The 23160-nt window shown below is 37.3% G+C and overlaps 1 protein-coding gene across 1 annotated transcript; it reads left to right on the top strand.

Moving 5' to 3' along the window:
- The first annotated feature begins 7912 nt into the window (after positions 1 to 7912).
- LOC104604724 (uncharacterized) lies at positions 7913 to 22268 on the top strand. Its single transcript, XM_010269213.3, has 3 exons — positions 7913 to 8195; positions 11354 to 11502; positions 21872 to 22268. Exons 1-3 carry the CDS (start codon positions 8010 to 8012, stop codon positions 22008 to 22010), a joined length of 474 nt encoding a protein of 157 aa, XP_010267515.1. The 5' UTR covers positions 7913 to 8009; the 3' UTR covers positions 22011 to 22268.
- The last annotated feature ends 892 nt before the right edge of the window (positions 22269 to 23160 follow it).

Below are 23160 nucleotides of genomic sequence, written 5' to 3'. Positions count from 1 at the left end.
ATGGCTCATATGAGTCAGAGATAGGATATGCTACAACAAGATTGATGATGTTAAACACTAATAACAATGTTGTTTTTGCCTCTGGCTATCAATGTTGTGCAGGAAGTAGTGGTGAGACTAAATGGTGGGTAGTTGTACAAGCTCTGGAGTTTGCTTGGAGGAGATGACGTCTCCACCCCACAACGCCCCACAGCACATCCCCGCCGTGTATTGGGAACATCTCCCGATACTTTTACACCAATGGAGTTGAGACACGATGGTTTGGTGAGAGTGTAAAATATGGACCGGCCATTGTGCCCATTTACAATCGTTCTGTTTGGTTACATCTTGTTGTAGCGGGAGATTTATCAGAGAGGGAGGGGGAGAGAGAGAGAGAGAGAAGGGTGGAACTGGGGTATCTCGCCTGAGTTCCGATACCATGTTCTAATTCGACAAACCGACCTGTGGAATTTGAATCAAGCTGCCTCGCTTGAGTTGAAGAAACTAATGACCAATGTGCATGATGCTACAACCATGGAGGGAGGTCTATGTCGCTGCCTTTCACTTCCTTATGCCCCATCAGTCTACCAGATCCCCAAGTACCCATGCTACCAGCAGAGAGACAACGGGAGCAAAACACCCAAGAACGACGAGATGTTGTAGCCATGGAGGGAGAGAGAGAACAATGGGGTTGCACCCAAATGGAGATTGCTACCCAGAAGCAGAGAACGCCCATCTAAATTGGCCTCCAAGTTCCCCCAATCAAACCTCGTCGGAGGTGGTGGCGGTGAAGGAGAACGCCCATATGAATCGGCCTCCAAGTTCCCCCAATCAAAACCCTGTTGGAGGTGGTGGTGGTGAAGGATAATGCCCATTTGGATTTGCTCTGATGCCGCCGATAGACACCACTTATTGTTAAGAGAGAGAGAGAGAGAAGGAGAAGAGAGATAGAGAGCGAGCGAGCGAGAGAGAAGGAGAAGAGAGAGAGAGAGAGAGCGATGTAATTAAACAGTAAACATGTAAATTTACACCAATTTTGGTGTAAAATTACATATTTACCAAATGTCTGCAAAATCAAACCGGGGTGTAAAGTTTACCCCGATTTGATTTTACACCTCTACCAAACGCAGCCTAAATTATCTATGTCACTGCTTAGTTTTGTTTTTTACTCTAAGATTTGGAAATTCAGTGGCACATAAAATTAGCCAAAACATATTAACATAGACTAAAACTTTGCCTCACCTCTATTATTGTTGATGGTTGCTGTATAAATCAAAAATCTAACCAATATTCTTCCAATCTCCAATCTGGGTGACTAGAAAACTTGTATGCAAACCATATGCGACTGGTGATAGAGCATTGAAAAAAATAAATGATTGATGCCCTCTACTTTAGTTGGGCACAAGCTACATATGGGGTTAGCATTATGATTGATGTCCTCTTCTGTTTCTCTTTTTGTTCACTGTAGCATTGTGATGTGGCATATCCAGAAAGATAGGTTTAAATGTGTTTTTGATTCCAAGCCTTTCAATCCCCTATCTATTGCTCAATCTCAAGTGGCTGAACTTGAATCCTTTCTAGCAACTTCTTTGACTGGTGCTTCTCCTCTTCATTCTCACACTGTTTCACATGGTGTAAACCGACTCCACATAGTTAACTTTTTATGGTGCAGTGACTGATACTCATGTGGGAATTGGTGTGGTTATTCGGGACCACTATGGGAATTTTTGCTTGATTTGCTCATGCTTTAAAGATTGCTTACTGTACTCTAGAGGAAGTTGAAGCCTATACAGCATTATATAGCCATCGATTTGCTTCTCTTCCATTAAACTTGAAGAAGAGGACTCTATATTGGTTGTTCAGAGTCTGTTAGAGAAGCATGTCCCTCCCTGGCGCATCCGTGTGGTGATCGCTGACTACAAGCTATTCATAAGAAGCTTCCCCTTTTGCTCGGTTTTTTTGGTAAATTTTTTAAACTACCCTTATGGTTTAGCTAATTGATTAAGTGTACCCTTATTGTTTGAAAATTGACTGATGCTACCCCTACTATTTCTGACAATTGACTAACTCTACCCTTACCGTTAACATCCATTAGTATTCCGTCAAAACCCGCATACACGTGAGACCATGTGACGTTTAAAGTTCTTTTAAAACCCAATATTACCCCCCTCCCTTGTCCCCTTCATCTAACTGGCAACCCTTTCCTCCTCGAACCTCCGGTCTCTTCTCTCTTACCTCTCTCTATTTTTCTCTCTCTTACCTCTCTCTATTTTTCTCTCTCTTACCTAGGGTCGGAGGAGAAAATTTGGATTTCCTCTAGAAAATCAAAAAATTTTTGAAAATCCCCCATTACTTCGATTCGTGGAATCCCAACACTGATTGTTGTAGCTGAAACATATACGCTTACTTCACTCTTTCGCAGGAAGGCTCCACACAGGGAAAACACCAAAAAGGTCTTGATCCTTCGAGCTATCTAAAAGATCACACAAGCAAAAGGAAAAACAAATCAAAGTTTGAAAAGAAAGATGTGGAGGAACCTTCAACAACACTCCTCCCACAATATTATCTCAATAGCTCTGAAAATCTCCTCTCTACTATTCTTCCTCCTCTCATCCCTCACCAGCCAAGACCGCCGCTTTGTCAAAGCTCACTCTTTCATCTATGGAGGATGCTCTCCAGACAAATACCAGCCCACCTCAACTTTTGAAGCCAACCTCAACTCCTTATTGTCCTCCATTGCCAACTCCGCATCTCAGTCTGAGTACAACAGCTTTGTCACCGGCAACGGCAGCACGACACCGGATGATGCAGCAATTTATGGTCTATACTAGTGCATGGGCAACCTAAAGACAAGTGACTGTTCTAGGTGGCTCCCAAATGAGTCGGGTATGCTTCCAGTGAGTTTGTTTGACTGGAGCATTAGTATTTGTAGTCTATTAAGGTTTGTGAGAGAAGCCGGGATTTTCAGGTTAGGGTTCTTTGGCCCGAGCTCTTCCTCTAATCATTATCTGGGCAGTTCCCATAGAACCTAACTGGCCATAATTGGTCCCTCGACAATGGGTGGGATGTCACATCTCTCTCTCCCTCACCGGACAACGTGCATATGAAATCTTAACAATACAAGATGATCGTTTCTAATTTGGATTTTAGATTAGAAACAAGTAGTTTTTTCTCTCAAATCTCTACTACCATCGATCTCTCTGGTGGCTCTCATCAGGGTTATCTCAGATCTAGGTTCAGATCAGAAACAATACAAGACGATCATTTTTTTTTCTCTCCGTTGCCGTTGATCTCTCCGGTGGCTCCATCTGGTTGAGTTTCAGGGTAAAATAGTTATTTTACATTTTCTTGTCCATGTTTAATTACCCTGGTAAGGGTACACTTAGTCAATTAGCTAAACCATAAGGGTAGTTTAAGAAATTTATCCTTTTTTTGGACTCCCAGAAGAGTAGTCTGGACCTTCTAGCAATAAAATATGTTCCAACCCTCTATCAACAAGATCTAACACTGCACATTTCATCATGAAACTAAGACCCACCACAAAAGTGAGACCCGCCATGTATGAGATGTGCAATATAAGATATTATTGGTAGAGGGTTTGAACGTATTTTGTTGGCAAGTGATCCGGACTCCTCCTAGAAAATGCAATATAGTTGTTCATAAGGTTGTAAAATTTACTTCTCATTATATTACTTGGGATTCCATCCCTAATTTCGTGATTCCTCATGTAATGAATGATGCCCCCCTGGACACACTCTCAAGGGGGATTCTCTCTCTAAAAAAAAAAAGAAAAAAGTTTGCCTTGTCTTTGTGCTTGGTCTCAACTCTCAAATGCCCGTTTTTCTATTTCATGTAATGGTAATCTTCAACAATGGTCTGTTTGAGCAGGAACGATGAATGACCGTTGCCTTTTTGAACCTTCTATTATGAAGTCTAAAGTCTAAACAAAAATGTGAAGGTTACAAGTAAGCATGCACGTGCTTTGCGTGTGGGCAATTCTAGATGATGATAATGACAATAATAATATATCTATTTTTTTTCTATAAAATTTATATAGTTTTTATTTATTGTTTTTTATATTTTATATTTTTTTATTATTAATTAGATGCAAATTTGCAAAATCCAAATCTGATTATAGAATACCTCACCCAAATATGTGATAATCAGATCGAGTTGTAAAGTTTCAAGTATCATTGACAGACCTACCTGCTTGGCTAGACTTCATTTGTAGTGTTTTCTCTTTGTGGTGTATCATTTTTTTTTGTTCACTTATCAAAAAATTATAAGATTTAAATAGAGGGAATTGAATGAGGTGAAAAGTAGTAGTTCAATTTACAATTAAATATGAACTAAATTCAAAATGAGTATTTTATTAAAAAAAAGTTCCATAATTTTTCATATTTTTAATAGTAGTGTAAATATAGAATTATAGATGTGCTCAATTTTGTTTACATTTTTTTTTGTATTTTTGTGTGTACAAATAATTCTAATATATCACGCCTACTTTTGATTTAATATGATATTATACATGTGCATGAATGTTTTTTTTTGCAAAACTAATGTATTTTTTTTTATTTTTGCATTTTTATATTTTATTAATTTTTATTATTTGTTTATGGCATTAAAGGTTAACACATTTTACCCAAAAGTTGAACTATTTATTATTAATTTTTATATTTCATTTTTGGTTAGTTATAAATTATGTATTTCATTATCAATAAAAAATTCTTGTTTATTATACTTATTTTTAATTTAATTAATAAAATATCATAAATGTGTCTACTTTTTTCTATATTTTTTGTAATTTTTCTATATTTACTTATATTTTAAAATTTTTATTACCTAATTATGACTTCATAGGTTGATCAATTTGATTGGGATGGTTAAATTGCTTAGTCACCACTTGGATAAAAAAATAGTTTTTTTTTTAGTCAGTTTTAAAATATATGGTATTATATTTTTAAAAATATTGGCATAGATCTAATTAGTAGCATTTATTAGTGAAAAATTAAAACTATGGGATTTAATAGAAGAAAATGGGATTTAATACTTTAAATATAAGACTTAATGAGAGGGGATTAAATGAGGTGGAAAATAATAATTAAAGTTACATTTTAAACCCTTACAATTAGAGATGCATTAAATAAACAAATATAATCATTTTAGTAGCCATTAAAGTTGACATTAAAATAACTTTTATACCATTTCTTAAACAAAGAAGTAGAGGGTAATTTTAGTCATGAAAAAGTTTCACATTGCATTTACTCTTTAATATATAGTATAGATATGTGTATCAATTAAATCCTTTGTATCAGAGCTTTGATGTCTGATCAGGTCAACTACCTCTTCTCACTCTGATTCTTCAATGGCCGCTTCTACCACATTGTGTAATGGAACTGTGTAATCCTCTACCACTAATTCCGCTTCTACTACATTACATCCACACTTTTATTAACTTTTATTATTTATTTATGACATTAAAGTGGCCCATAATTTGAACTATTGATCTTTTCTAAATAGTAAAATAATTTCATTTTGGTTAGTTTTAAATTATATTTTCATTTTCATTTCCAATAAAAATAATTCTTGTTTATTACACTATCATAAATGTGTCTATTTTTTTTAATTTTTTGTAAGTTTCTATATTTATTTCTATTTTAAAAATTTTATTACCTAACTATGACTTCATAGGTTGAGCAATTTGATTTGGATGGTTGAATTGCTTAGCCACCATTTGGATTAAAAATGGTTTTGTTTTTGAGTTAGTTTTAAAATATATGGGTTTATATTATTAAAATTATTAACATAGATATAATTTAATAAGATAAAATGGGAGTTAATAATTTAAGTATAAAACTTACGTGGCGTTCGGTAACGTGTTCATTTCATGGATGGACCATTTCAGCCCATGCCACGGGATGAACTCCCTGATCGGTTGGTTGTGGATGAGACCAACCCACACTATATCATGACCCTCCCCGTCCACAACCCAAAATCTCGACCACACATATATCTTGTGGATGTGGTCGGTTCACAACATTTTCACACTCTATTTTGATACAATACATCTCTTCTACATACTTTTCTCTCTTTTAATTTTTTCATTTTCAAATAATAATTTTTTAATTTTTAATTTTAATATTTTATCAATAAAATAATATTTTTAATTATAACTTTAGCACAAGCCTAGAGGTGCTCCTTCTCCACTCATTTTATTTATTTAAATATTAATTCTTCTATGTTTTTATCAATAAAGTAATATTTTTTTAATTTTTGAAATATTTTTATTTTTTAATTATTTTACTATCATTTTTATTAAAATTAATATTTATTGGTTAATATTAATTTATCGATGTCTTTTTTTTTAATATATTTATCATATAAAATGCAAAAATTAGACATTTATGATCGACTATGTAGATCATTCATAAAATGTATATGAGATACATTGAACCAAAAAGTGTGATGTGGACGCCGAACACTGTGGGTGTGGACTGGTCCAGTTTACATAGTCTGTCCACAGTTCTGAACAGTTGTGGATTGATCCTGCCATAGGGTGTGGTGTGGACCAGTCTACACCCACCAATTTCTCATCCACACTACAGAACACTCCCTTAATGAGAAGGAGATTAAATGAGGTGAAAAGTAATAATTGAAGTTACATTTTCAATCATTACCGTTAGAGATATACTAAATACACAATTATGGGCATTTTAATAGCCATTAAAGCCAAAATAAAATGACTTTTATATCCTTTCTCAAATAAAAAAATAAAGGGTAATTTTAGTAAAAAAAGGTTATAGTAGTGTAAATATAGAATTATAGATGTCTTCAATTTTTTCTATATTTGTTTTATATTTATGTGTAAAAATAATTTCAGTATGTCACACTTACTTTTTGTTTAATATGAAAATTAATTAATATTATACATCTTCCTCAATATTTTTTTTTGCAACATTTATGTATTTTTATTATTTATATATGACATTAAATGTTAATACATTTGACTCAAAAGTTGAACCATTGAACTATACCAAATAGTAAAATAATTTCATTTTGGTCAGTTCTAAAGTATGTATTTCATTTTCGTTATCAATAAAAATAAATCTTTTTATTACACATATTTTTTAAATTTGATTAATAAAAGTATCATAAATGTGTCTAATTTTTTTACATTTTTGTAATTTTTTATATTTATTTCTATTTAAAAAATTTTATTACCTAACTATAACTTTATAGATTTATCAATTTGATTCGAATGGTTGAATTGCCTTGTCCATCACTTGGGTAAAGAATGTTTTTGTTTTTTAACCACTTTTAAAATATATGAGTCTATATTGTTAAAAATATTGAGATAGATTTAATTAGTACCATTTATTGGTGAAAAATAAATTAAATATAGGATTTAATAAGAAAAAATAGGAGCTAATAACTTTAAGTATATAAGACTTAATGAGAATGGATTAAATAAAGTAAAAAGTTATAATTGAAGTTATATTTTCAACCCTTACAATTAGAGATAGATTAAATACACAAATATTGTCATTATAATAGCCATTAAAGCTGACATTAAACTTATAATAAAATAATTTTTATACCCTTTCTCAAACCAATAAATAAAAAGTAATTTTAGTCCAAAAAAATTTTACACTATATTCACACTTTTATATATAATATAATTTTAATAAATGAAAATGCCCCTCGCTCATCAACAACAAAACCATTTGATACCCATACCCAAAAAACATCTTCAAAAAACAATCGTTTCCCTCTCTCCCATTATTCTCTAGTTTGCCTGTTTTCTGTTTTTGGTTTTGGGTTTCAACACTGATTTTTGTTTTTCTTCATTCTCCCTTTTTTCCATTTATTCTCGATTTAATAGAAAAAACAGTAATCACAAATATATTACTAGTAATAGTAATAATTGTAATCTGGTTGGCGGTGTTTCTCTGCACCAAACGGATAGATAGAGAAAGGGGTTTTTTAAGCATTTTGATAACGGTGGATGGATTGACTTCTCATCGGGAAAAATGTCGAAGCTGTACGTACACGCAGCGCCCCCGACGGATCTCAATAAGAACACCGAGTGGTTTATGTACCCTGGTGTCTGGACTACCTACATCTTGATCCTCTTCTTCTCATGGCTCTTGGTGCTTTCCCTCTTTGGCTGCACCCCTGGCATGGCTTGGACCATCGTCAATCTTTGCCATTTCGCCGTAAGCTTCACTCCTTTTTATTTTTCTCATCTCTCTCTCTCTCTCATTAATTTCATGGTGCACTAGGGTTTACCCGTTCAGATTATAGATTTGTTCCATCTTTTCATGATTTGACTTTTTCACAGGGTTAGGGTTTAGGTTTCAATTTTTTGTTGCTCGTCTGGCCGGAGGGGTCCCCCCCGTTATATTGAATTTGGCAGGTAGGAATAGGGTCATGCTGGATTTTTTCTGTTGGATCGGTGTTATATAGTTTCTGGATATTTCTAGGATAGGTTTTGTTCCTTGAAAGGTAAGGGCGGGGTTTGAATTTAGAAAATAAAGGACATGACTGCGAATTCCTGAGCTCTCCTTTTATTTATTGTATGTTTGCGACCACTGTTGAGAATGTTAACAAGTGGGATTGGGTGACATAAGGACGCAGCCTACAGTCTATATGTTATGAGAATTGACTTCTTAAACTGTTCTTCGTTTCCTTGATTTTAGTTCTTACTTTGATCAAAACCTTGGAGTTTAATTTTGTGGATGACCTTCTTCTGGCAGTTATATTATGGTATTAGTGTCTCTTCTTAACCAGTTAGCTGATTTTCCATTGTCTTCTGCATGAGTTATCCTCCATATTTAGCTTGATATGATATTATGTCATTAGGAGGTGATAGAAAATAGATGCCCCAATTGAAATTATATGGGTGCAAACACTTAGTTATGGGATTGGTATTTTTATAGTCATATGAGTTTGAGAAAACAGAACCAATTCAATATAACTAGTCAAATTTGAATTTGAATAGTAAGGCCATGGTATATAATGTTTGTCCAGGTTTACTCTAGGGTTTTCACTTTTCAGTTGGTTTGTAGTTGGATATGTCACAGCTCTTTTTTCATATTCTACAATTATGCATGATTCCAAATTGCAGAATATTTGAGATAATGTTTATCATTTCATCTCATGTATTTTCTCTTTATCTTTGGTGTTTTGATATCTTTTACATGTTCTCTGTGTGACTTAGGAAGATTATTCCATGCTAAGATTACAATTTGGCAGCTTGATTTGCATAAACATGGAATGAGCTCAAATGGTGTAAATGCATTTTCTCTTTATCTTTTGACGTTGCATGAACTCCCTCTCTGGTTTCATTTCCTTTGTCCTATTTGAATCCACATGCAATGGTGATTCTGTGTAATTTTAGGCATACATATAATTTCCAACGTGCATGCACACAATTTACCATAAGACTTTTCTTTTAACCTTTGTATACTAGATGAATGATTTAGCTTGAACATAATGCATCTGAAAGACCTTATAAGCTATGATATTTCTACAAATAGACTGATAAAGCTGCAATAGGGAATGACATTCTTTATTGCACTTTAATTACTTTCTTGCATCAGATTGTGTTTCCTACTTCATTTAGAGTCTATGAAATTTGTAGCATGATAGCAGAATAAAATTAATTAACATAGCTTATAATTGAAGCCTGTCTTATATTTGAACCAAAAACCTTTAAGCTAGATGTTTTGTGAGTCCAGATCTGCTCACAACAAAAAACTGTTCCAACATATTCCAACTTGATCTGTGTTCACACATCGCAGACATGGTGGATCCCAGTCTCATGTGAGATGTGCAAACACAGATCCTGTTGGAAGCGTGCTGGGCGTTTTTTGTTGTGAGCAGATCGCAGCTCATTTTTTGCTACCTTTATATTTCTATTTGATGGATTTCTGCTTTTAAAGCAGACATACTGTTTTTTTCTTTGGATTGTTTCCCTATTTTGAGATTGTCTGGTTTCTGAACCTAAAGCCAAGATGTATGCTTATTATTTTTAACTGACAGAATTCCTCGGTGTTTGCACATATATTGTATGCACCTTTTTTTGAAGAAAGACACACAAATGCCAAAAAAAAATCTAAAAATTTCAAAAAATGCCAAAAACTAAAAAGCCAAAAAATCCAAAAAATGCTAATTATTAAAATATTAAACAAATTATTAATTAAAAATATAAACTTAAATTTTAAAATAAATGCTTTAAAAACCTATTATCTCCAATTAAAATATTGAACATAACATGTAAAACGTACTTAAAATGAAAATTAAAAAAAAAATCAAGCATAACATACCAAACATATTCAAGCATGTAAACTCTTAATCTCTTTATTTTTTTCCCAGTTGCATTACTTCAAATAGATAATATTATGTTAAACATTATGCATTCTTGATTCTATGAGTTGCCTTTGTACCATGCCCCTCGAGGCAAGCCCGAACAAATCCATATTAGGGTCTTAAATCCTTAATCCCTATAAAAAGGAAGGTTTATAATGTTAAGTGTCTTTTAAAAATATCTTTTATTAGGGTGAATGATTGAATGAGCAACATTAGTAAATATGTTGCTAAGCACAAAAATGCACAGATTTTCAAAAGGTGCATGCCTGAGCTGAAGCACAAGGCACTTTAAGTATCTTTTAAAAATATCTTTTATTAGGATGAATGAATGAGCAACATTAGTAAATATGTTGCTAAACACACAAAAAAAATGCACAGATTTCAAAAGGCACATGCCTGGGCTGAAGCGCAAGGCACACCAGGTGAGCACCTTTTGAAAATACTCTGCCTGGGACCTAGGCGAGGTGCATACCCTAAAATGCGCCTTGCCTGTGCACCTAGGTGCGCCTGAGGCACACTTTTTAAATAACTAGGCTTCCTACATTTTGTGCTCAAGAATTCTTGTAGGCAACGATCAGTGAAAGAGGATAAAAGAGTCAAATTTATATTTGAATTGGAAGAAGTTATATGAGACCAAGCCTTTTTTTACATAATTATCTGTGCATTTAATCATTTTGCTGAATTTAGTTTTGGTAGCTGAGACTTTATTACCTTTTTTGCTGTTTGCACATCTTTTCTGTGAGAGAATTTGTCTCTCCGGAGTCGAGCTCTGTTGTCTTTTAGTTGCTACTCACCTTATGCTTCCCTGTAGGTGGTATTTTAAATTATTAATCTCTGACAAAACAGAGTTTGGTGTTATGTTTATTAATAAATTGCTTGAACAAGCTAACAGTCTGTTTTTGTTTTCCTTTTAATCATCTTTTTTTTTGCCTTGCATTTTAGTTTCTTTGTTTTTCTATATATCATGATTGAAGAGATTTTTGTTTTCTTTTTTTTGGCCCAGGTCACATATCACTTTTTCCATTGGAAGAAGGGAACCCCATTTGCTGAAGACCAAGGTATCTATAATAGATTGACATGGTGGGAGCAGATAGACAATGGAAAGCAGCTCACTCGTAATAGAAAATTTCTGACTGTTGTACCCGTGGTGCTGTGAGTATACCACTATGACATTGTCCTTTCAATTTGGTCATTCTGAATATGAATAGATGAAATAAATATTTTGAGGAGCATTTCTGGCAATTGCATAAATTGATCCTACTTTGTGTGCAATATTTTATGTCGCAAATTGTTTAGAATTTTATAGTAACTCAACAATTCAGGCTGCATATATGTTTTTATTTGCTTATATTAGTGCATGACTGAGTTGAGGTGTATATATTTGTAGGATCACCAAATAAATTATGTTATTTTCTGCAAATAATCTTAGAACAGCTGTTAGAATACCTTGGGGGGTGGTCTTGGATTGAAATTATTGGAAAAATGAATCTGCTATTAGGACAACTAGAAAAGGAAGTATTCTAATTTCCCAAGAATATTTCAAGATTTCAAATTAATGTTTTAAGTTTTTAAAAAGTTTGACCTAAATTCCTAAATGTGGCAGGAGTATGGGCTCAGAGAATAAACTGTCTACTATTCATCAAAGAGAGAGAGAGAGAGAGAGAGAGAGAGACTTTTACAAGGATGAACAATGTGATCCATGAGGGGATTGGATAGCTAACTAAATTAAGTGAAGCCAGAACCAGTAGGAAAATTCAAGGACCAAATTGGGGGAAGAATGGTGCATCTTTAAGGAGTTCTTTGATCCTGAATAATGAGCATGCTTCACCCATCAAAAGCTCATGAACAGATCTCTAATTGGTAATGAAGAGATTTTTATATACTTAGATAAGAGTTATGTCAACTCTAGTAGGAGGGTGCAATGCTTTCTCCCTTGTAGTGATTGGCTAAAATTAACTCATGTTTAATACATTTTCATTTGAAAAATATAGAATAAAATAAATTCAGCATGCTTTTTCTTGTAAATGCAGATATAATATAATAGATTTATATGCCTGCACAAATACCTGCTTTTTCAGATTTGTATGTGTATAAGCCTCAAGGCGCACCTTGGTGCAAGGTACCAAGGCTCATGTCTGATGTATGGTTTACACATGGGGCATATGACCAAACCGTGGGGTGTTTAAAAGAATTAACAATTGTTTTATATAAACAGTTATTCTTATATTACTCACTTCTTGTGAATTACTTATCAAAGTTTGACATTTGGTATATAATAAACCTATTAAATGCACATTTATGATCATTTGGATCTTTGCCCATTAAGATAGATATTTGCATTTCTTTTTCTTTTTAGGTTCAAATTCCATGTAACAAATGCTGGATACAACATCTAACATGCAATTGTTGGATGTAATGCGTGAGGTATCTTACTTTGCAATGAATGAGTTAGAGCTGCAAATAGATTGGATTGAATCAGATATACCTAAATCCAAGTTTGATTTGTTAGTATTTGGATTCAAATCAAATCATATATGTCCGATATATATTGGTTTTAGATTGCAAAAGTGAATTGAAAATAATTTTTATGAAACTTGAATGTAATACCTCTTTAGTAAAATACAATGCCCAAATCAATTTTAATAATGAATACAATATAAGTCAAATTGCATTGGATCATATTGGACCAGATAGGGGTGGATCCATATTCAATCCAATCATAAATGGATCAAATTTAGATCACCCTTTAAACAGATTGAATTCAAACAGATCCATTTACACAATGATAATGTTGCAACTACTTGTTGCAAAGTAGGAGTGTAGAATCAAACCTCTTCTCAAGCCAAATGGGAGGGGAGAGGAAGTTCAAGCTGGCGGGGAAATGGAGACTGAAGTTGATCATTGAAGCCAAATCTTTCCTGTTCGAGCAAGGAAGGACAAAGGGGAAGGCTCACTTGAAAATCAGAGAAGGGAGTAGGGCGACGATTCTCCTACCAGAGGAGGCTTGTATGTGGTTGAAAGGTTTTGTAGATGGAACTGTTAATTCTTTATGGGAAGAAGGTTGGAGAAACCCGTTGACCTGTGAGAGTAAGAGGTTCAAATCTGTGCTGAAGAGGAATGGAAACGGGTGGTTTATAATGGTTACCGAACTCTTTGGTAATAACAAAAAGCAAGTGTTGTGTATTCCGGAAGGCCAGAAGCGGAGAGGGTGGGCTTCCTTCGCTTTTAATCTTCGGGCTTTTCTTCTGGAGGTTGAAGGGAGAGTGGAAGAAGCCCCTGGCTTGAAGGATTGTAATCATTCTGTCCTGTGTAATCAGGTGCCCTGCTTTAAGCATTACCCTGATGTTTTGGTGTCTAGCTCGACTGTCCTCCGACGAGTAGCTTTGGAAGAAGGGAGTGGGAGTTGGGAGAAGAGGGTGGTCCTAGTGGTAGACAGGGTGATAGAAGATTGGACAAAGGTTTTAGAAGTAGTTGCAGAGAGGTTGGGCTTAAATGAAGATGTAGTGTTGTTGCCTTCTACTGAAAAGAAAGCTTTATTAGATACTGGAGATAAGAAACTGATTTTCAGTACATTCATTGTAGAGGGAGGTTTGATTCAGGTCTAGAACTGGGCTCCAGTTTGCAACGAAGTTGAATCTAGAGTCGACAACTTCTTGATCAAACTTCTCGGTCTTCCTTTCAACCTTTGGAATGATCAAATACTAAGGAAAATTGTCAGAGCGTTGGGTAGAGTTCTGTTGGAGGTTAACTTAAGAAACTTGAGAGCTGTGGAACTTAAGGTTGCTGGGATCAAGCCGGAGAACTTGCCGCGTGCCTTCGAAGTTCTCTCAGAAGATGCCTGGTACAAGGTCTGGTTAGCTTCAGAAGATGAAGCCTCGCTCTGGGGAAGACGAACAAAGGTTGAAGGAGCTGACGAGTCTGTAGGTTGGTGTACACGTGGCCTTCAGGGGCTGTGTTATGGACGCATTCCTCGGGAAGACATACCATCGCCGCCGGCAGCAGCAGGAACCTGACCCACCGCCAGCAACAGTAATGATTCAGTGATTCTCAGTCTACCTAGTTTGGCAGCAACAGTCTCATCCAGATTAGATTAGCTTATCTTGCTTGTTCTTATCTTATTCTATTGCTCTTATCTTATCTAGTTAGTAAGTTATCAGATTAGGATTAGCTTATCTTATCCTTAGCAAGATAGAACTGGAAGTCTCCCTATTCAACAAGGAGACTCCCTCAGATTAGGACTCTTGTAATCTCCTATTTAAGGAGACACCCTTATTGAATGAAATCATCAAATTATTCAGTCAAAGAGTGAGTTAGGAGAGTTGGTGATCTCTTGGACAAATCACTAAAGGCGCCAAGATAGGTTCATCACGAGAAGGAAGGAACAAGGGAAAACAGGAGGTTTTCCCCGTGGACCGACCCATGACGAGATCCTATTCTCGGGCCCTCAACAGGTTGGTGGGAAAGCTTGGTGCATGTGGGCGAACGATAGAGGAAGGGGAATAGTTACGGGGGTGACCCAAGTCTTGAAGCTTTCCTATTAAGGCTTCTAATTCAATTTTTTTTTGTAGTTGGGTTGTTTAAAGAGGGTGGCCCGTCCTGTGCTGATGTGGCTAAAATGGGTAAGGTTCGATTGTGCTCAAAGTCTTTGTCTGAACCGGCTTTAAGGAAGGCTGGGTCGGACGAGTCAGTGGGTGAGCCTTCATGTGGGATGGGGTAGGCTTCGGATTGTTTTTTTAAAAGCTCACGTGACAACTTAAGTCATCATGTGGGACGGGACAGGCATGGGGCGACGATAGATGGCAACATTCATCTATCATTGTCTAGGTCTCGCCCTCTCGACTGTGGAGGGGCTTAAGATGGCGAGAAAGGCAGAAGGATGCCGTCCTCTGTGCTGGGTCCGACGGACAGCCGGCGACGCGCAAAAACACGTTCCCGATCGCCCGAACCCGTGCTATTCGAGAGGTAGAACAGAAGAGAACGAAGAGGCTGACCAAGGTTGGATAAGCTGCGGCTCAGATTCTGACTATGATGAAAGAACGGAAGCCTGTGGGAGTTTAGGCAGTGCGGCAGACAAAGCTCTATCTAAAGATCAGAACAGGGATCCTTTCAGCTTGGATTGTTTGTTCATAGGGGATTCGGTGGGGGAGGGAAAGGAGGAGGGGGAGAAGCGGGTGAATGATCTTAACCCAAATTTGGTTGAGCCCTCCCCTAGTTCTAGTGCTTTGCAAGAGGCCGAAAAGGAGGTAGCTCGGGTCTTCTCAGAGCTGAACAAGGGTACCTCACAGAGAGGTACATACTTGGGTACAGAAAGGGGTCTTTGTGTTGATACATCGATAGGGATTTTCTTCCCCCAACTCGGGGAGACAGAGTGCTCTAATTTCTCAAAAAAGAAAGTGACTACCACTCCTTCGCCTATGCTCTCTCCTCACTTCTCTGCCTTAGGTAAATCCCTCAACTCTGTCAATTCAGTTTTGGCTACTGATGAGCGCTCTGTGTCCCTTGTTCCAGATTCTCTTCCCAACCAAGAGTCGGAAGCCCTTGTTCTGAAACCCACAGTGCGTCTACAAGGGGGGAAGTGGGTGAGAAAACTTGCAGAGAGACAAAAATATGGGAAATCTTAGAGAGCCTTTTGGGTGAAGTGGAGAGGAAGGAATTGCAGAGATGGAGCTTGGAGGGGACAAAAAGGGCTGTAGTTGGAGGTAATGTGAGAAGGAACAAGAAGTTTCCTAGGAGTGAGGCGAGTGCATCTTTAGAAAAAGAGGAAACTAGTGGGGAAGAGTCAGTTGCAGAGTTTGTGAAAAAGTTGGGGTGCAAGCTGAAGAACCCGAATGATCTAAAAGCCTACATGCAAAAAAAAGAGGACAGCAAGATGAAGGTTAGAAAGATGAGTGAAGTGGAGAGATTAAAAAGAGATATTGAGGGGGGACAAGAAGTTTGAAGTGAAAGGGGTTAGAAGAAAAGGGTCTAAATAATTCTTGGAGGAGTTAGGGTTAAGGCTAAGAGTTTTCAATGAGAATCCTAAGTTGGAATGTGAGGGGGTTGGGTAGCATTAGGAAGAGAGCGACAATTAAAGAGGTAATTAAGAAGTTTAATCCGGATGTGGTAATGCTTCAGGGGTCCAAAAGAATGGATTTTGATTGCAGATGGACTAGGAGTGTGTGGAGTTCTAGGGGTATAAAGTGGGTGGCTGCTCCCTCCTGGGGTTCCTCAGGAGGTATTGTGACCCTGTGGAAAGAAGATTTACTCATAGGTGTGGAGGAGCTAATTGGAGATCATTCTGTCTCCCTAAAGTTCAGACAGGTGGACGATGGATATGAATGGGTACTAACAAATGTGTATGGCCCCAATGACTATAGGCAGAGGGAGAAATTATGGGAAGAATTGAGTGACATTAGAGGCCTCTGGGATGGACCTTGGTGTGTGGGAGGGGATTTTAATGTAGTGAGATTTATAGAGGAAACCAACAACCCCAGACAGAGAGTGACAACAAGTATGAGGAAGTTCAACCAATTTGTGGACTCTTTTGAACTCAAAGAACTTCCTTTCCTAGATAATAACTTCACTTGGTCCAACCTTCAATCAAGGCCAATTTGCTCTAAGTTGGATAGATTTTTGTTCTCAACAGATTGGGAGGAACATTGGGGCAATATTACCTCTTGGGCTCTCCCAAGACTTACTTCAGACCACTGGCCTATAGTGTTGGTCAAGGAGGAATTAAGACGAGTTGGGCCTACCCCTTTCAAGTTTGAAAACATGTGGTTGACTCATCTGGGTTTCATTGAGAAGATCAGAGAGTGGTGGGAGCAAGCTAATCCGGTAGTTGATTGGGAGGGAATGAGGTTCCGCAAGAAACTCCAATACTTAAAATCACAATTAAAGGAGTGGAATAGGCTGGAGTTTGGAAGATTAGAAGAGGGAAAACAAGTTCTGGTGGAGCAAATCGAGGATTTGGACCTAAAGGAAGAGAGAGGTTCCTTTGGAGAGGAAGAATGGAAGTTGAGATGGGTTTTGAGGAGGCAGATGGAGGACATCTTGGTTAAGGAGGAAATCAGTTGGAGACAAAAATCCAGGTGTAAGTGGCTAAAGGAGGGAGACAGAAACATAAGGTTTTTCCATTCAGTGGCAAATGGGAGGAGAAAGAAGAATTTCATCTCTATTTTGGAAGTTGATGGAGCAGTGTTGTCCCACCCGGTAGAAATTGCAGAGGCTCTAGTAAACCACTTCAAATCTATTTTTAGAAGGCCTATGAATGGGAGTGTGGTTGGAGGGATTGGATAGGCCGACTTTAAGTGCAGAGAAGAGAGAGTGGTTAGAAAAAAGGTTTGATACGGAGGAGGTAAAGGAAGCAGTATTTCAATGGATAGGACAAAAGCTTTGGGTCCAGATGGGTTCACAATGGCCTTTTACTAGGATTGTTGGGATATTTTGGAGAATGATCTTAGATTGGTTTTTGAGTTCCACAGGAGGGGTGTAATAAACCCGGGCTTGAACTCAACTTTCATTGCTTTAGTCCCAAAGAAGAAAGATGCTTCTCAACCTTAGGATTTTAGACCTATTAGTTTGGTGACTAGCTTGTACAAAATCATTGCAAAGATGCTGTCTCTTAGGATAAAGAAGATGCTCCCCTCTATTATTGCACCCAACCAAGGTGCTTTTGTGGAGGGAAGACAGATCACCGATCAGATTCTCATTGCAAATGAGAGCTTGGAGAGCTTTAGGAAGTCAAAGAAGAAGGGAGTGGTTTGCAAATTGGATTTGGAGAAGGCTTATGACTTGGTTGATTGGTCTTTCTTGATGGAGGTGTTGAGGAGTTTTGGTTTTGGAGACAGGTGGTGTAAGTGGATCTGAGGCTGTGTTAGGACTTGTCATTATTCTATCCTGGTGAACGGGACTGTGGTTGACTTCTTTCCTGCGTTGAGAGGTCTAAGACAAGGAGATCCTCTTTCCCCATTTCTTTTCACCCTGATTGTTGATGTGCTTGGGAGATTAATCCATAGAGCAGACTCGAGGAATTTGATAGGAGGGTGGAGAGTAGAAAGGGAGGAGGTTCCCTTAACACTTCTACAATTTGCAGATGATACTATCATTTTTTGTGAAGGAGGGAACTTCAATTGGATCTGGAATCTAAAGTTGACAATACAACTCTTTGAGCAGATATCTAACCTCAAGGTAAACTTTGATAAGAGTTGTGTGGCGGGAGTGAATGTGAACGAAAGGAACCTAAGGGAATTTGCAGGTGAGCTAGGTTGTGCAATTTCGGACTGGCCCCTGACATATTTGGGCCTCCCTTTAGGAGATAATCCTAAGAGTGTTAGCTTTTGGGCTCTGGTAGTGGAGAGGTTTGAGAAGAGGCTGGCGGCCTGGAAGAGAAATTATCTTTCTTTAGGTGGGAGAGTCACTCTCATTAGGTCTACCCTAGCTAACCTACCTGTCTACTATCTGTTAGTGTTTAAGATCCCCTCAAAGGTTTCAAATCTTTTGGAAAAATTAATAAGGAACTTTCTCTGGGAGCCTGGAGAGGAGAAGAGAGATCATAGGGTGAGTTGGGAGGTGGTCACTAGGTGTAAAAAACTAGGAGGTCTTGGGATTGGTAATTTCAAGAAAAGGAATATGGCTCTATTAGGGAAGTGGTTGTGGAGGTTTTCATTGGAAAGGGATAAATTGTGGACTAAGATTGTGGCTAGCATTCATGGGTTGGAAGACAATGGCTGGGATCCTAGAATCTTGGCAAGGGCTTTAGTTGCTTCTCCTTGGAAATCCATTCACAATCTGCTTCCAGTTTTCTCCCCTTGGATCAGGTATGGTCTAAACTCTGGTAACCGAATAAAATTCTGGGAACAACTTTGGGTCGGGGATTCTCCTCTGAAGGACCGGTTTCCTTCCTTGTATGCTTTATCAGACTTGAAAAATGAACCCATATCTTCTTTCTTGGTCCCTTCAGCCTCCACTTCTGGTTTTGGATGGAACCTTGGCCTGTGTAGGGAAATTAGGGATACAGATATGGATAGCTTGGTAACTTTGCTTGCCTCCCTTGAGATTGTCTTCGTAAACCTTGCTAAGGAAGACACCAGATTTTGGATCCTTTCTAGCTCTGGTACCTTTTCTTGTGGTTCATTCTTTGAAACCTTAACTCAGCCTCCTATCCCCTTTGGGTTGTCCTTTCCAGTTAAGGAAATTTGGAGCAGGTCTATTCCTCCTCGGGTTGGTTTTTTTTGTTGGGAAATTTTTCTGGAAAGAATCAACACTTTAGACTTACTTCAGAGAAAGAGACCCAACTATTGTCTACTTCCTAATAGATGTGCTCTTTGTAAAGCTAATGGGGAATCTGGCTACCACCTCATGGTCTCTTGTAAGGCTGCTAAAACTGTTTGGGAGTGGGTTTTCTCCCATTTTGGGTGTTCTTGGTATCCTCCGGAGACTGTCCAAGGTTTGTTTTCTCCTTCTTTTTTCAGTTGGCCTAGGAAGCGAGGGAAGACTATGTGGAGGTGTATTAGGGCAGCGGTATGCTGGTCATTGTGGGAAGAAAGAAACTCACGCATTTTTTCCGACAAGGAAAGAACATTGGAAGAATTGTTAGATCGAATCCTTTTAAGGGCTGTTCACTGGCTAAAATCTATGGAGTTGTTTTTAGGTTTTCCTGTGGATGACTTGCTAAGAAACTAGAAAGAGATTGCTTCCATTGCTAGATGCAAGAGGACTCTTTGTTCGTTTTGGTCCCCTCCCCCCTCGGGCTTTATAAAGCTGAATTTTGATGGCAGTAGTGTAAGAAATCCAGGGCCCTCTGGGATTGGAGGAGTCTTTAGGAATGAGGAAGGGATTCTCTGGCCCTATTGGAGAAGGTGACTCTCTTAGGGCTGAGATCCTTGCAGCGCTTGAAGGAATTCGAAGAGCAAAGGAATTAAATATCAGCCATTTGATCCTGGAAGGTGATTCGAAGGTGGTGGTTAGTTGGTTGAAGACAGAGGACAGTGGTTTGTGGAACTTTAACAATGAAGAAAAACAGTTCTTATGGCTGGGTAGGGACATTGAGATTCAGTACAGCTGGGTGAAGAGGAGTGCCAACTCATTTGCGGGATGGGTTGGCCAAGCAAGGAGTGAATGGGGAGTCTGTTTTTTGGGCTAGTTTTTAATCTTTCTTCTTTGCATTTCCTTTGTTTTCTGTTTTTGGGGAGCTAAGTTGTTTTATCTCCCCTTTTGTATCCATATTCCCTCTTTTCTTTTAATTTAATGAAGATGGTGTTATTGATAAAAAAAAAAACTCAAGACAAATGGATGCTGCTTGCAGCCCTAGAATACCATGGGTTTTATTTTATTTTATTTTTTTGTTCATTGTTTTGGGAGGATTGGGTTGAGTTATTGAAAAACTGTGCCAATGGTAACATGGTTCCTAGAGATAACTATACAATGCATTATCCAACTGCCTTGCTTGTCTAAAAGTTGTGCTGTAATTGTTTTTGAGTCATAAGCCATACCAGTTGCCGACAGAGTTCTGCTGTACCATAGTCATTCAACCTATGCTTAGCCATAAGTTGTGTTGATATTTGTGTTCTTAGTGGACAAATTCTTTTTGGATAACTAGAGCTTAGCTCTAGTTCTATGTTACCATAGTCCTTCTTTTTTGCGTGGCACAACTAGATTTGGTATTAATCTTATCAGATATGAAATTTATACAAAAAATTCAAGCATCCAACATGATGCCTTGTACAGTTATCTAGGTATTATAGCTTAGGTATGGCGTTATTAGAATAGTTATTAAATTATCTGTCCCGGCACGTTAACACGGTTAAAACATGATGATATTCCTGGTCCAAAAATTATCATCATTGTCGTTGTCGTCTTCATCATCATCATCATCATTTGACTCTTGGATTAGAAGTGTCTTTGTAGTTTTAGGATTTGTGTTGGAGTATTAAAAACTGCTTCATTCTTATAAATTTGTAGTCTTTGTAATTATTAAAATTATTGTTGCCCTATAGCTAGCAGTGTTGTAGGTAAAAAAGTCAAGCTAGTGTTCTACCTTCATAGTGTTTATGTTTATATATTTGATTAGGGGGAAAATCTATGATACTGGAAAGACATGGTATGAGAAGAGATTGACAATCAAAACCCACCCGTGAATTTTGATAAATACCACCTGACACGTCTATGATACCGGTTGATTGGCCACAAGTTTTTTATATATCATGTCCTTCCGGTATCATAGTTGAACCCTTTATCAGATTGCAATATGAAATGCCAACTTCACAATGATGCAAGTTCTTGAATTATTGATTAGTTGATCTTTTCTCCTTGTCTAAACTAGTGTAAGAGAATGTGCTATGTATGCCTTCAAGTAAGGGTTAACCATATCTGATACATGGCATTTGGATTTAACTTTTATGACCTGCATGGAACTCAAGACAAGTATCTTTTTATATAGTATGGATACGGTTTTTGGGTTGGTAGACTTGGTAACATGCATGGTTATGAAGTGATACAGATGATGGACCATATGCTTTATTCACTCATTGTTTTGTAACAGGTACTTGATAGCCTCACATACAACAGACTACCAACACCCAATGCTTGCTCTCAACACTCTTGCGGTGTTCATTCTGGTGGTTGCCAAGTTCCCCAACATGCACAAAGTCCGAATCTTTGGAATCAATGCAGACCACTGATTTTGCCCATGTACGAATAGTGATTTTACTTCTGTAAACGCCACTTGATCCTTTTACTTGAGATGATGTGCCGAAATTAGAACTGGAAAGGGTACTTGCTGTAGTTTCTTTGATAAGTGAGAGTTTGACAAAGTTATTCCTTCTGTTAGATATAAAAATAAGTTATATTGGCTATCTCCTATTGTACAGTTAAAAGAATTCTGTTTGGAGACTTTTTGTTGCTGTTAATTATATCATGTTTACTCAAGATTAGAAAAAGTGCTGGTTCCCATGTATTTTTGTCTTTCTTTAAATCTCTGGAGATGGTTGCTTTATGCATGGTTTTAAAGATCACTAAAAATTTGCTTGACGTTGGTAAACTTTTGCATATGTGAATATCTCAGGGTTTTCAATAATTCTGTTTCAAATATGTCACGAAAGTTCATATTTTAAGTTTTCATTTTCTCAAATTGCATAGCATAAATTAGGATACGGGGCAGTATGCATGTATGCATTGGTTTTTCTTGATTTCTAAGAAAATGCAAAGATTCATTTGCACAAGGAAAAAACATCATGTTTTTAACAAAAGATAACTGTATGTATCTATCTATTAATATGTAAGAGAAACATTTTCCTTCTCCGGTGGAGTTGTAGTATTCTAACGCACTTTGACTCCAAAATAGTAATAATAATAGCAAGTCCCCATGTAATTTGTTGTCTAAGCCTGATGGACAAAGTTTGGTAGGTCTTAGGTTCTGTATTTCCGGGTTTCGGGTTTGCGTGTGCGTTGTGTTGTGCTGTGAATTGTGATACAGAGCTGAATGCATATTAAATAAGCTAATGTCTCTGTGTCGATCCCTTTGGAAGTCTTGGTGCAGTGGGAGTATCACCAAATCAGGACCATTCTTGTGCCAGATGCTCATGTTGCAAAAACACTGATAGGTGTCGTCCCCTAAACCCATAGTGCTCTCAATTCTGGTGTCAAAGGTGCCCTGCTTGCACCATTTTTGAGCACGGGGAAGGTATTGAATTGATGAAGGTTGCGTTGTTTCATTCTCTAAAATATTAATTCGTGGCAAAATCATCGTAGAAGTGTTAACCAATCAAATGGATTTTCCTCAAAATTCACAAGGGTTTTGATTGGTCAAATCTATTTAGGCATCGCTTGTGT

Source organism: Nelumbo nucifera, chromosome 1 (genome assembly GCF_055504915.1).
Source record: "Nelumbo nucifera cultivar China Antique chromosome 1, China Antique-T2T, whole genome shotgun sequence".
Taxonomy (NCBI): domain Eukaryota; kingdom Viridiplantae; phylum Streptophyta; class Magnoliopsida; order Proteales; family Nelumbonaceae; genus Nelumbo; species Nelumbo nucifera.
Note: the sequence above shows the minus strand (reverse complement) of the source record. Positions and strands in the feature narration are given on the sequence as shown.

Bases quoted from the DNA above. Each gene is read 5' to 3' on its own strand.
- LOC104604724 (XM_010269213.3), top strand. From the start codon at position 8,010: ATGTCGAAGCTGTACGTACACGCAGCGCCCCCGACGGATCTCAATAAG. The intron at 8,196-11,353 runs GTAAGCTTCACT...TTTTTGGCCCAG, and splicing joins TCAATCTTTGCCATTTCGCC to GTCACATATCACTTTTTCCA. The intron at 11,503-21,871 runs GTGAGTATACCA...GTTTTGTAACAG, and splicing joins ACTGTTGTACCCGTGGTGCT to GTACTTGATAGCCTCACATA.